Source organism: Equus quagga, chromosome 15 (assembly GCF_021613505.1).
Source record: "Equus quagga isolate Etosha38 chromosome 15, UCLA_HA_Equagga_1.0, whole genome shotgun sequence".
NCBI classification, from domain to species: Eukaryota; Metazoa; Chordata; class Mammalia; order Perissodactyla; family Equidae; genus Equus; species Equus quagga.
The window spans coordinates 9957750-9972637 of NC_060281.1; the positions used below are offsets into that span (position 1 = coordinate 9957750).

At 41.9% G+C, this 14888-nt stretch overlaps 1 protein-coding gene across 4 annotated transcripts in view; it reads left to right on the forward strand.

Annotated features, from left to right (window-relative positions):
- RAB23 (RAB23, member RAS oncogene family) overlaps nt 1-11673 on the forward strand; it is a 30440-nt gene extending 18767 nt beyond the window's left edge. For all 4 annotated transcript variants that reach the window (XM_046639615.1, XM_046639616.1, XM_046639617.1 and 1 more), the window contains exons 4-7: nt 2085-2241; nt 4564-4646; nt 5479-5571; nt 8122-11673. In XM_046639615.1, the coding sequence (XP_046495571.1) occupies nt 2085-2241; nt 4564-4646; nt 5479-5571; nt 8122-8261 (473 nt within the window). In that variant the 3' untranslated portion in view covers nt 8262-11673. The remainder of the gene's footprint in view (nt 1-2084; nt 2242-4563; nt 4647-5478; nt 5572-8121) is intronic.
- Nucleotides 11674-14888: the final 3215 nt, after the last annotated feature.

Consider the following 14888-nt stretch of genomic DNA (forward strand, 5'->3'; position numbering starts at 1 on the left):
GTGTGTGTGTGTGTGCAGGGTCGTGTGTGTGTGTGTGTGTGTGTGTGTGTGTGTGTGTGTTCCATCTTCCTCCTCTCAGGCCCTTTAGCAAATTCCCACATTCCTTCCATCTCTCCCCATTCAGACCCCTTAAGTAATTTTAGGGTTGTTCTTGTCCCCGACTAATTGCCCCGAGAACTCAGTGGTGGGTTTGGAAACATTTAACTGTTTAAGCGATGCAATCACCAACTGCCCTGAACCAGATCAGGCCCCACCACAGGAGCTGCCTGTGCCCTTTGCCTCGTTTTTAATGCTAAGATCTTCGCCCCAGGAGGAGCTTAGGCCTTACTACCATAACCTATCTTACCACAACCTGCAGTGTCTGTGGAAGCAGGTTTTCCAGCTGAGCCTACGAGCGAATGCCCACCCTCCCTTTTGAACATTCGTACCCCATTTGAAATAAAAGGCCCCTGCTGTCCCTTGCATGGGATGCCATGGCTTTGGAAATGATTCCACTTGGCCTCCTCTTTGCTGCAAGTGAATTCTGCTTTGTGTGACAGCTACTTCCAGTCAACAGTCTGATTGTAATTCACCAGGAGGAGGCAAACCCACTTTTGTTTTGGTAACATTATGACATATTTTTCTTTTATCCTTTGATCTTGGATTGTTTAAACAATGCTATGCTTTTCTTAGTTAAGCATTCGTGCTGTCTGTATCTCTGGCATCATCTGCTTAGGTTTATTTTATTTTATACTTCCTCTAAGATGTTTTCTGTCTTTTGGGTTTTTTTGAAGTGTCTGAGACCTTGTGTACTTGAAAATACCCTTTCGGGCCCTCAAATATAAATGACAATTGACTGGGTATAAAATTCTGGGTTTAAAGCTAACAAATACAGTTTTATAGCAAAGAACAGTCTCTTAAAGTATGATTAGTTTTATTTGTAGTTTAAGTAATATTAGAGTTCAAGTAAATAAAAATTTATTTACCAATACAATAGTGTATTTCTCCCTACCCTCCCTCCTCCACGCCCTGAATTTTGCATAATTAATTTAATTTATTCTTTAGTTTGAAACCTGTTCTGGAGTAGGGAAGCTTTTCCCCATGAAGCTCCTGCTTTTACAGTGACAGTAAGCTGCTGGTTTTTGCTTTCCTTACATGCTCTTTGGCTTTCCACAGGATTTCCTCTGGGGAGACACAAACCTTTTTTGGCCTCAGAGTCTTAGGTGGCCCAGATGTGTGTGTCTTGAGCCTTAGTAGGAAACTCTTACACCTGAGGGATCTGGAAGGAAGCAGTATGGGGAGAAATGATGCCTTGGTTCCAGGAAGTCCTCTTGACCCTGCCACGGTTTCCCTGGGCGCCTACACGCCTGCCTTTGTCACCAGGCTGCCTGATTGAACAGCTAATCGTTCATAAAGGGCTTCTTCCAGAAGGTCGCTGCTTACTGTGAATCTTAGGTATTATCCACCCAATGTGATCGTTGATAGTTAAAATATTGTCAGTGAGTGTGTAGTATGGGAATTAGCAGTTAAACAGGGTAAGACACTAACTTAAACTTTTCCCCTCTATTATATATGTGTTTTTACTCTTGGCACTGGTTAAATTATGTTCCCTATCATTACAGTATTCTACTAAAATAAAATAATATACTTTTTTTTAAAAACATGAGAAAATTAATGATTTTTTTCTCATAGATTTTTCTTAAATCTGTGCTAAAAGAAAATAAGAAACAAATGACAAATATTAAGAGGAAGAACTTAGCAGCAGCCTATCATTCATGCTCAGTTCACCATTCTCTAGCTCTTATAATGTAATGAAGTAGGTATATCAGTGTTTGGTGGTGTTGCGAAAAGAATGTGTGTCGCTTGGAGGGTACTTTGACAGTGGTACAAAGTACAAGTAGTGGCTTGAGAACCACTACTCTTAGTAAAAATTGGTTCTTTGGATTAGGAAATAGAATTTATATGTTAAAAAATAAGCAGAGTGTTACAAAGATGACATTAGCATTGTTTACATAAAAATTGTTTTGAATAGGCAAAAATTGCCCTTGCCCTGCATAGGATTATTTCATTACTGTAAATAATGTTTTCGTTTTGTGACCTTACAGGAGCCCAGGCTTGTGTGCTTGTATTTTCCACCACAGACAGGGAATCTTTTGAAGCGATTTCCAGTTGGAGAGAGAAAGTAGTGGCTGAAGTTGGAGATATACCAACTGTGCTTGTGCAAAACAAGATTGATCTCTTGGACGATTCTTGTATAAAGAAGTAAGATGGCTCCTTTTGAAGGGGTGGTGGTAATTCTATGAAGTGAAAACCTATTTTAATTTTTGCATAAACTTACAAAATTTAGGAAAGTTTTTATAAACACTGCTTTATACTTAAAATTTCTGTGAGCTATTCTGTGTGATTGGTTTGGGTTAAAAAAAGTTCACACTGAATCATAAGTAGAGAAAATTAAAGGAATAAATTTTGAAGGCCCTTTTAGAATTCCAGTCTTAGGTCCTTGCACCACAGATCCAATTCTTCATGTTAAGTCAAATCTAGATATACCAAGAATGTTAAGAAAACATACCTAAATGTTTTAATATCTAGCATAAGTAGCTATCCTATGTTGATGAGTTTAACTGAATAAATAGTTCAGATTCATACTGTTTTGTATATTCAGAACTGTTATGCTCAAATTTCTGAGCAGAGTTTAGCATCCAGACAATTTCTGTCTTTCGGGATTTGCTCATTGCATTATTAACATTTTGCTAGCTTTGAAAATCTTTGCTTAGTTTTTACCTTATTTTTTAATATGTTCTTACTATTAGTTATGTTGCTATATAATAAATTAGCCTAAAACTTAGTGGCTTAAAGCAGCAAACATTCATTATTTCACAGTTTCTGTGGTCAGGAATTTGGTAATGGCTTAGCTGGGTGGTTCTGGTTCAGAGCTTGTCATGAGGTTGCAGTCAAGATGTCACCTAGGCCTGGAGTCACGGAAAGGCTTGACTGGGGCTGGAGGATTTGCTTCCAGGAGGTTCACTCACTCGGTTGTTGGCAGGAGGCCTTAGTTCCTTGCCACGTAGACATCTCCCTAGTGGGGCTTGAGTGTTTCCACAACATGGCACCTGGCTTCCCCTAAGCCATTGATCCCAGAGAGAGCAAGGCCGAAGCCACAATGTCCCTTATGACCTAGTCTCAGAAGTCACCTACTGTCACTTTGGCTGTATACTATTGATCACACAGACCCACCTTGATTACAGTGTGGGAAGAGACTACACAAGACCAGGAGGAGGGGTGGGAGTGTAGAATCATTGGGAGCCATTTTGGAGCATAGCTGCTACAGTCTCAATAAAACTGAAATTAGGAGTCCACTCTTGTAGACACAATCATTAATATACTGATTGTGGCTTTGGCACCAAAGTCATTCCATAGCCAGTAAGAGTAAAATAAATACAGTCAGCCCTTCCCATCTATAGGCTCTACATCCTCAGATTCAGTCTACCTCAGATCAGAAGGCCTATGGTGGGAAGCTGGCCCTGTGGTCTAGTGGTTAAAGTTCTGTGCACTCCACTTCAGTGGCCTGAGTTTGCGGTTTTGGATCCCAGGCATGGACCTACTCTACTCATCAGCCATGCTGTGGAGGCATCCCACAGAGAAAATAGAGGAAGGTTGGCACAGATGTTAGTTCAGGGCTCATCTTCCTCAAGCAAAAAAAGAGGAAGATTGGCAATGGATGTTAGCTCAGGGCAAATCTTCCTCACCAAAAAAAAAGGGCCTGAGGCAGCCCCGTGGCCAAGTGGTTAAGTTCGCGCACTCTGCTTTGGTGGCCCAGGATTCACCAGTTTGGATCCTGAGTGCAGACATGGCACTGCTCATCAGGCCACTATGAGGCTGCGTCCCACATAGCAGTACCAGCGGCACTCAAAACTAGAATCTACAACTATATACTGGGGGCTTTGGGGAGAAGAATAAAAAAACAAAAAGGCTTGTGATGGCTATGATGGTTGCATCTGTACTGAACGTGTACAAACTTTTGTTTCTTGTCATTATTCCCTAAACAATGCAGTGTAACAACTATTTACATAGCATGTACATTGTATTAGGTATTATAAGTAATCTAGAGATGATTTAAAGTATGTGGGAGGATGTGTACAGGTTATATGCAAATACTACACCATTTTCTATCAGGAACTTGAGCATCCCTGGATTTTGGTATCACCAGGGGTCCTGGAACCAATCCCCCAAGGATACCAAGGGGTGACTAATGCAGTATAAGATTTTCAGGGTGTAATTAAATTCAAATGTTTTTAAAAACAGAAGAGATAAAATTAAAGTGTTATATAAAAAAAGTGATATTTAGTCATTTTAAGGCTGGAGTTTAGTGACTTCATAGAAAAGTGTATGTTCACAGTTATGGTGGTGATGGTTGGTGTTTATCCCCTGAGAGTAGTGAAAACTAAAAATCCTGTTCGAGCACTGAGAACCTAGCTTTCAGCTGGTCTGGATGGTCTGTATGCAGGAAATAGAATACAAAAGTGTTTTTTTTCAAACAAGCTCTCAGAAAGACCCTTCATCAGCATTTTTTTAATTGATGTCTAGTGAGGAAGCTGAGGCTCTAGCAAAAAAGTTAAAGCTGAGATTCTACAGGACGTCCGTGAAGGAGGACCTCAATGTGAACGAAGGTAAACTGCCTTTCTCTAAACAGTTCACGACGGAACTTTGTGTTAGTCTTCTTATGCTTTTTCTGTTGTATAGAAATCGTATTTGTAATGAGAATAGAATTTCTTGGTGTCACCTGTCAGTAAGTAAAATTTAAAGGCATGATGCTCCTTAGAGTTAGAGTCCTTAACTACTTACTGATGTCTTTGAATACTGGTTACTCTGCAAAAGGGGGGGGGGGGGGGGTTGTTTTTTTTTTTAAAACTATAACTGTGTACGTGTGAGTGTGTATGCACGTACGTGTTTCCCATGCACACCCCTTTAGAACTCCACAGGAGTGGATGTTCGGGTAGGTAGTCACAGTGACCTTAATTTGTTTATCAATATTTCCTAGTTGAAGAAAGTGAGATTAGAGAAAGATGATTGTTAATTTTCCTCATTCCAGAATTGCTACTTACTTCATTAAATTGCAACTCAGTTGTTGCTTGGGTGTCTTCTGGATAGTTTCTTCCACCTGAAGAATGGAGACATCTTTTAGAGACCGAGTCAGTCTAGTGTTGCTGGATATCGGTCACTGTTCAGGTGCTTACAGCTGAAGAGCCGGTGACCGACCACAAGTGTTCTTTCATTCCGTTACTAATAAAATGCCTCTGTGTACTTATCAGTGTTACCAGTGTACTTAGGGATTGCTCAAATCGTTTTTAAAAGTTGAATTTTTTCAATTACACTGTATACTTCTAATTTAATTTTAAATTTACTTAGTATAAATATTCTAGTAAGTGACGTGAAATTACAGATTTTACATGCATAAGTTATACTGACCTGGTAAGGTTTTCGTTTTTGTTTTTATTCTAGTTTTTAAATATTTGGCTGAAAAATATCTTCAAAAACTCAAACAACAAATAGCTGAGGACCCAGAATTAATGCATTCAAGTAGTAACAAAATTGGTAAGTTCCCAGGAAGTGTTAGCCCCATGTTTACCTGGTACATTTATTCTCTATTCATTATTATCATATTTACTTTTTAAAAATACAATATGCTCATTTCTTTAAGAAATGTGATTACAAAGTGTTGTATCAGTGATTATTAAACTTAGGAATATCAGGCCTCTTATTAAAAGGTGTTTTGAGTTAAAAGATTTTTTAGCTATTGAATTTTCTAAATCCATTTAATCTATTAAGAAGCAGAGATAAAAGCTTTATATAAAGCTCTGACTTTTATATAAAGGACCTTTCACACTTGTTCTTCTGACTCCATACTTCTATCGCCTCCATACCTTTTTACTCCAACTACCTTGTGTATTACCTGTTACTGACATTTTTTTTAATGCTAAAGGCCAGCAAAGTGTAGCATTCCCTGAAGAGCAAGTGTGTTGTCTCCTCTCGCTTTTCGCTTTGACTTCCAGGAATAAGAGAACCAAATTTTCTGCTTCTAAAGCTTCCATGTGATCTCTTAAGGACTTCATATCTGTATTCCATCCCCCTCACTACATACACATAAATACACACATCATTTTCTTCACCTGTTTTAACTTACGTTTTTCCTTGGTTCTGACTTCTTTTTTATTGTTTTGCCATTTTTATTGCATATGTTCCTACCATCAGACACCTCAAGTGCTTTGTGAAACAAGAGAGGACAGTGATAATAAGCTTCTATCTGGTCTGGTCTCCTGGGCCCCACTCTTATCTTCTAATCCACTGATTACAGCCCTTTGATAGAGTCTCACTATGGAACACATTAATGCAGGCTCTCCTCACTCCAGCCTTTCAAGAGTTTCATCCATCCTTCCTGTGCGGCCTCATGCCCCACGTTTACACACGTACCCCGAGTACCAGTTCCACCAGAGGTCTCGCTCTTTCTTAAGCATGCCCAGTGCTGTCTTTCTGCTTCACTTTTGCTCATTTGGTTCTGCCACCAAGAATGAATTCCTTTTCCCATCTTCTGTCAAAGCACTATTCATTCTTCAAGGACTCTCTAGAAAGCTCTCATAGCTGTGTATGTGGCTGAAGCCACAGCCTCCAAGCGTTTCTTCTAAACGAACAGAGATCTGAGTCCAGCGCCTTGCCAGCTGTCCAGTCCAGCCTTCTTCAGGCAGTTTGTCCTTTGTTATGAATTGGATGTGACTGGGCCTTTAACAATCTATGGGCTCATGTGTCTCTTGTGACATTTGACGTGTAATGTCTTGCAGTGTTACTTGTACACTACCGCGCCTCGCTTGTTAGACTGTAAACTTCTTGTGAGCAGGAATCAGTCTGTCATCTTTCTAGTGTGGTAGAGTCTCTGGCCCAGAGGTTTGTGTATCATGGATGATAAATAGTTCATAAATTGGAGATTGCATTTTAAGACCAGCACAGTTCAAAGTGGAAACTATAATAGTTAAAAGTTTTCATTGAGTTTGTCCCTTTATCTGCCCATCACTAATGATCTGTGGCCCATTTTGTTGTTTTGGCCTCGATAGGAAAATCGTACACTACTACCAGCTTTCACATATGCAGTGTTTTTATTAACATACAATCTCACAAATACTGTTGTTAACTACAAATCAGGGATTCTTGAGGAACACATATGATGTAAAGTTAATAAATGAAGTTATTAAAATTATCAAATTTACCGATTGCAGATTTTTTTTCAGTTTTTTTTAAAGATTTTGTTTTTTCCTTTTTCTCCCCAAAGCCCCCCGGTACATAGTTGTATATTTTTTAGTTGTGGGTCCTTCCAGTTGTGCCCTGTGGGGTGCTGCCCCAGCTTGGGCTAATGGGCAGTGCCATGTCAGCGCCCAGGATCCGAACTGGCGAAACCCTGGGCCAGGGAAGCGGAGCGCGAGAACTCAACCACTTGGCCACGGGGCTGGCCCCACAGATTTTAAAAATAGATTGTTAGTGAAAAGATGCAGAACACTGTGTGGAGTATGTTACCATTTGGGTAGCAAGCGGGGAAAAAAGAATATATATTTTTTGCTGACATATGCATAAAATATCTCTGGAAGGATCCAGAGGGAAACTATTAGAACGTGCATGCCTTCGGGGAGGGAAACTGGCGACAGGGGCATTAAGGTGGAAGAGTGACTTCACTGTGGCCCCTTTTGTACCCTTGGAACTTTGAACCATGTATATTGGCTATTAAAAATAAATGAGGGGCTAGCCCCGTGGCTGAGTGGTTAAGTTTGTGCACTCCGCTTGGGCAGCCCAGGGTTTCACCAGTTCAGAGCTTGGGCGCGGACCTGGCACCACTCGTCAAGCCACGCTGAGGCGGTGTCCCACATGCCACAACTAGAAGGACTCACAACTAAATACACAACTGTGTACTGGTGGGCTTTGGGTAGAAGAAGGAAAAATAAAAAATAAAACCTGTAAAAGTAAATGAAATGAAAACAAAAGCTTAAAATTGTAAATACTTGGCACACATTGCTGATTTCCTAAGAAGCTGGGTGTACAGTCTGCAGTAGGTAACCCTGAGGCGCATCAGTGTCAATCTCTGTTTTCCCTCAATTTATGCAGGTGTCTTTAATACAGCTGGTGGAGGTCACTCGGGTCCGAATTCCAGTACCCTGAATGGTGGAGATGTCATCAATCTTAGACCCAACAAACAGAGGACCAAGAAAAACAGAAATCCTTTTAGCAGCTGTAGCATACCCTAAAACTTTTTTGGGAGGAAGAAGATTGCATCGTATCGTGCAACTCAGGAGGCAATCCACGCAGCTCTCGTGCTGTTACAAGTGTTTTCGCAGACTTTGCACCTACGGGCCTCTGGGAGCTGACGGACTGAAGCGTGGTGCTGCAGGGCTTGTCAGAGCGGACTGGTCTTGCTGGAAGAAGCACTGCCCTGTGGACTCATTCTATTCTTTTTACATTAGACGAAGCTTCTCCTGTTTTTGAAGGAATGCCATAAGAAATGTCAAAAACAGGTTTTGCTGAATTTTAAATGCTGGAAAACATAAATGAAATGCCTAAATATATTGGTACAGAATTTTAATATTATGGGTCAAGGAAAGATAGCAAGCATTCTTTTTCTGAAATTGGTCATCTAGCTTTTCTGGAAAATAGTATCAAATCCTAACACTTACAAAAAAATAATATTGACAGGTGAACCCTAAGTCTTGCCAGACTGCATTAGTGTGTATGTTGGCAATGTTACTGTGCAATATCTGTCTAACGTGGAGTGTGGAGGTATGCATGCCGGTATCTGGTGCCGAAATAAACTGAACGTATGTGCAGTATTTAAGGAAACATAGAATCTAATTAATTCATTTGTAAGACCATTTACACATTGTGTGTATGTTAAAAAGTTTTATTTTCAAATAAGAAATTCCAGACATATATTTTGCAAAACGAGCTCAGATTTAAAAAGTGCTTTGTGCCAAAAATATCATACCTAATTTTTACAGTGCTTTACTATCAGAATTTATATTGTTTATAATATCTTTTAAAAGCAGTTTTCCTCTCTGACAGGGTAGATAAAAGAGGATTATAAATGTTTTAATGCTAGAGCATCTCCCAGGTGAGACTTGCTGCAAAATCTTTTTCGTCCGTCCGTCCCTAAGCGTGGCGAGCTTGTGCTGGCCGCGTCCCTGAGGAGATCCACAGCCCGCCTGCGGTCAGTCCCTGGGTCCTGGGAAGTCGCTAGTGCCTCTGGCACCTTCTGCTGCTGACTGAAAATGTAATTCTGAACTTTTAGGATTATGCTAACAATCTTTAAAAATGCACAAGAGATGATCTTTTGTCTTAGTCCACATTATGGATTTCATAATGCCTGCAACTCTAAAGCATCTTTTTGTTTACACATTTTTGTATGGTATTTTAAGACTATCACTTAAAAATTTCTATAACCTTCGGTTTGTATAACACTTTCTCAAGAGCTGTATCAGCACCAAATGCAAAATAATTTCTTTTGAGAAATGGTTTTAATATGTAATCATGCGGCAGAGCATAAATTTGTGACTTGGGACAGTAGCTTTCCAACTAAGATAATCGCATGAACTCCGTCAAAACTGATTATCATTCATCAGTGACTTTGTTTTTAACCCCTTGCAATATACTTGGTTTTTACAGGCTTTCAAAATATGTAAAAATAACTTTTCTTGGAAAATGTGTCATAAAGTCCTTTTTCATGATTTGTACTAAATGCATAATGTTTTCTATATTTCTTCACATGTTCCTCTATCCCTTTTTTTTAAAGTCTTCCATCTATACCACCCCCATCAGCTATCCGGAATAATGTTGAAAACATCATGGAATTTTCTGGAGCGTGTCTTCATTAAGTGGTCAAGAGTGAATGTTTGCTCTTCATAATATTGGAATAATCTGGTATTATCTGTTTCAAAGTAATATAAAATGTTGATTTTTATGTCCCCAGTTGTCACCACTCCCATTGCTGGCAGTGGGATAGGTGTTGGGGGAAGAACTCAGTTGCTAACAGTCGACACCTGCCAGTCATTCCTCTTCCCTCTTCTACTCCACGGAAATACAGTCTCTAATTTTTGCACAAAATATATTTTGCAGCAAGTAGTCTTAGGGTTTTTAGGACAGGAAAATACGTTATGTAATATGGTGTGCTATTTCATATTAAATGTGTGTGGGTAAAAGTTTGTTATTCTTCTATATAAAAAATGTAATCTCTGATGATGGTTGCAGTTCTCTTGATATTTGTATTATAGTTTTACGTACTTAGTTTTGTCCTTTTTTCTTTTTTACAAGAACCGAAGAGAGATCTTTGTCACATTTGACTTGTTAATTTGCAGTTCTGTATTTTAAACCTAACCATAATTAGTCATTTTAAATAATTAGGCCTGAAAATCAGCCACAAGTCGCAGGTTACTTTCTCAATTTAATTCTGAAACCTTCAAAATTGGCATTAATTCTACCCCCCCCCCCCGCCACCCTTAAATCTTTTAAATAACTTCACTGCTAATTTTTAATGGACTGTAGATGCAAAAGAGAAACTTGTCTGAGACTCCAGGTTGTGCCCTTGGGCTCCGATGCACCGTCTCACGTGACGGCTAATCGCAGCACAGACATAGCTGTGGGGTAACCGCCGTGTGTCAGGGTTCCTCAGGGTCCCTCTCCCTCTTTCAGTCCGTCTGTGGAATTAAACAGCATGCAGAATAGCCTGTATAAGGCAGCATAGTTAAATAAAGCCGGGCTAAATGGTTTCCTTGTTATCTGCCCAAAGTTGACAGCACGTATGTACTTGATCAAAATAAAGTAGAACTAACATGACAAAAAGAGGCTGAGCCCCTGCCTCGTGGACCGCAGTGGGATGGTGGTTCCAGACGCTGGCCTGGAAAGAGGTCTCGCTAGAGTGCTCCCTTGTGCCTGGGACTCAGGGCCTGGGACCTGCTCTGAAGATCACAGAATGGGGAACTGGCCTCAGGACCTAACGTCCCAACTGGAAGTGAACTACTTTAAGATATTGCTGATTGTTCACGTCCTTTTCGAAACCTTTCAGGTAGTTACTGGTCACTTGCTGCCGTGCTCCCATGACTGTCTCATTCAGGTGTCCGTCTGTCTGTCTGAAAACAGAATGAACTGACCGGGTGAAGATTTGTCCCACGTGGCACAGTCTCCTAATGAACAGTGGCTGTGTTCTGTTTAAACTGTTAAAGTATGTGTGCTAGTGTCGCTCTTTAGGTTTCACCCTCAGACATGTCAGCCCATCACACAGGTGAATTTATTTGCTAACGGAAAATATGCAAAACCACAGTGGACTCGGGCATCCCCAGTCGCCTCCTCCCAGGTCGCTGGGTGATTTGGCTGTTGTCACTGGCGTTAGGCAAGGCTCCTTGTCTTCTCTGGAGATAGCTACAGTGGACGCTGGTAAATGGTCTTTTAAAAATAAAAACTTTGGATTAAAAGGAAAACTGAACCCCGTCTATATTTTTGTTACTACTAAATAATGCTTTTGTAAATTTGAATGAATGGAAAACCACTTGTATGTATTGCTATTGGGTTGCAGTTATACCCTCGAGCTTAATTTAAAATATACTGCTTAATAACAGTTTCACGAAAGATGAATTCCAATAATAATAAAAAAATAAATGCGTTTCAAAGCTAGAATTTTGTGTGATATGTGTGATGTCTCACCAGTGTGGAACCAAATAGTAAAAGGTTTAATGTGACTTCTTTAAAAATCAAAATAACCAGGGGCTGGCCCAGGGGTTGAGTTCATGCACTCCACTCCGGCGGCCTGGGGTTCTCAAGTTTGGATCCCGGGTGTGGACCTACATGCCAATCATCAAGCCATGCTGTGGTGGCATCCCACATACAAAATAGCGGAAGATTGGCAACATGTTAGCAACAATCTTCCTCACCAAAGAAAACAAAACAAAACAACCTAAAAATCTTTCAGTTTCAGATACTCTGCCAACATTTAGCATACTCTTTTTATTGACGGTGGGTATTTAATGCAATTTAGTAGCCCTGTGGCTTAAATAATTTTGCCTTGGAAACTGAGATTCTTTTCTATCAGTATCCATCTGTGTTAAAGAAAACTTGTTTTGTCTTGTTTTGAGGCTCTTGCCCTGCCCCCACAATACATTTACATAGTCCTGTGTTTACAAAATAACTGTATAGTTCAAATTTATTTAACAAGCGCTTTCTGTGTTAGCCACCATGCGGAGCCCCTTGCATGCTGTATCTCCTTTAAAGTTCCTAACTCGGGGGCATCATCACAGCGGGGAGGGCAGGGCAGGGCCCGGCCCTCTGCTGGGAAGAGGTGGGGTGGGGCGCCCTCGCCAGGTCTTCCTGCAGCAAAGCTTCCCCTCTGGGTGTTCTGTGTTGTCCCAGGGTTGTGTCATCTTCGGACCCGAGGTCGGCCAATTACATTTGGGAAGATGTATTTTTAATCCTCCCTGGATCCAGTTTTCCAATGCCAGGTTTTTCAGTCTTCTGACCCATTTGTCAAATTCCTACACAAACTGGTGCCCGCCTTAACCTGTTCTGATTACGCTGGAATATTACAGATAAAAGCTGGACTAGATACTGAAATCGGCGAGTGCCGCCACCGGGGCCGCGCCGCCCGCCGAACGCCAGGGGGGAGCGCGACTGCTACCGCGTGGAGCAGTGTGACTGGATAATTAAGATTTGTGTGAGCCAGTCCGAGTTGTTTACTCAAGTTCATGATCGAAAATGTAGCAATGTGGTCGCATCCCTAGGCAGAAGGTTCATGTCATTTTGCTTGCTTGGTGTACGAGTGGACACACAGAAATCCAGCCTTCAAAAATAGCATTATCACATACATGTACTCCAAATGTATCAGCATTTATTACAAGTCATTTGAAAGGGACAAACGCATGGACGTTTCCTAGTTAAAAATCAGTGCATGTCACTTAGCTTGCCAGATCCTTACTCTGCTACTTTGAGCGGTTAGTAAACTCATGCTTTCCAATTTTAAAATGTTGAAGCAGAGTTCTACTAACTGATCACCTCTTTGGGTGGATTCTAAGCATTCTGAGCAGGGCGCTGGACTGAGCTGCATGAGTACCAGGGACCACGCCTGCGCTCGTGCCCCTCTGCACAACACACTTGGCCGACTATGTTGTGTTACAGGGAGGGCGCGGTTCGTGTACAACAGTGATGAATGGTGCCCCCTGGAGGACGTAGTGATGCTCTGGCCGGGAAGCCGGGCTGGAAGCCACCAGTTCACATTGGCTACTGTCAGCTCTCCCCTTCCCGTCCCTCTGAAAGCTTTAGGGGTTTCTTTCTTTCTTTCTTTCTTTTGAGGAAGATCAGCCCTGAGCTAACTACTGCCAATCCTCCTCTTTCTGCTGAGGAAGACTGGCCCTGAGCTGACATCCGTGCCCATCTTCTACTTCTTATGTGCGGGACGCCTACCACAGCACGGCTTTTGCCAAGCGGTGCCATGTCCGTACCTGGGATCAGAACTGGTGAACCCCGGGCCGCCAAGAAGCAGAACGTGCGAACTTAACCGCTGAGCCACCAAGCCGGCCCCAGGGTTTTTTTTTCCAATGTCAGGGGATCCCACATGACAGTACCAGGAGGGTCAGTTCTGCATGTGGCAGATCATTAAGCAGGCAGCACGGTCACTCTGTCCTCGGTGGATGAACACTGAGTGCTCTTCTATCAACTCCGCGGGGGGTCCTGCTGGCCACACACCAGGCGAGGAGGAGCCAGGGCGGGGGATGGGAACACTCTGCTGGGAAGCAGTGCTCATGAAGGAGGCAGAAGGGCCAGCCTAAGACTGTATGTTACACGCTAGGAATGGTATGGAATTGGACGGGGCTGTCAGGGAACGTGTCAACATAGGGCAAAACATACTCCAATTCCCTTATAGTCCAAATCTGTTATCTAGATAAAAGATGACAGTTTAGGGGCTGGGCTGATGGTGTGGTGGTGAAGTTCACGCATTCCGCTTCAGTGGCCCTGGGTCACCGGTTCAGATCCCGGATGTGGACATACACACTGCTCATCAAGCCATGCTGTGGTGGTGACCGACGTACAAAATAGAGGAAGACTGGCACAGATGTTAGCTCAGCAACAATCTTCCTCAAGCAAAAAGAGGAAGATTGGCAATAGACATTAGCTCAGGGCCAAACTTACTCACCAAAAAAAAAAAAACACCAGTTTAAATGAAGGTAAAAACATGACTCTCAGGAGTTTCACCATGTCAAAATAAATTACACTTCCATTCTTATAAACAAAAATAAATGTTAAGAATCAACACTGAGGTCCCCACCCCTGGAATGTGGCTCGAGCTGCTGGTAGATGGTAGATGGGGGAGATGCTGCAGACCAGGATGGAAGCCGCTTGGAGACGGCAGATGCCAGCTCTTCAGGTCCGTGATCACGACGGCCTCCAATAAAACTCCATCACAGAAAATGGGAAAGAAACAACGGCGGAGAATACAACAGTAGAGGAGGCAGAGCCGAGAATTCTGTAGTAGAAGTAGTCCCGGCTGACAGGGAGCGAGGGGAAGGGGAGTATTTCCCCCAGCGGAAGGGATTTACGGATGCTGACAGACCTCGAGAACTTGAGCCAAACTTGACTGCTTCTTAATTTTCAAAAAACTGATCAAGAAAAAGATGGTGCACACACAAAATCTTTATCTGACAGTGAACCTGAGGGTAGCAACTCAGAGTCCACTGACTTGAAATCAAACAGCGTTGCCCCAGTTACCAGTGAGAATTAAGGTTTCCCGAGAAATGGAAAGATTTAAATGAGGCAGTCTTTGGCTGGCAACCAAAACCATGAATGGCTTAGATTGTAATTGCTTTTTATGAAGAGGGACTAATTTGGCAGTGTTGTCCAGA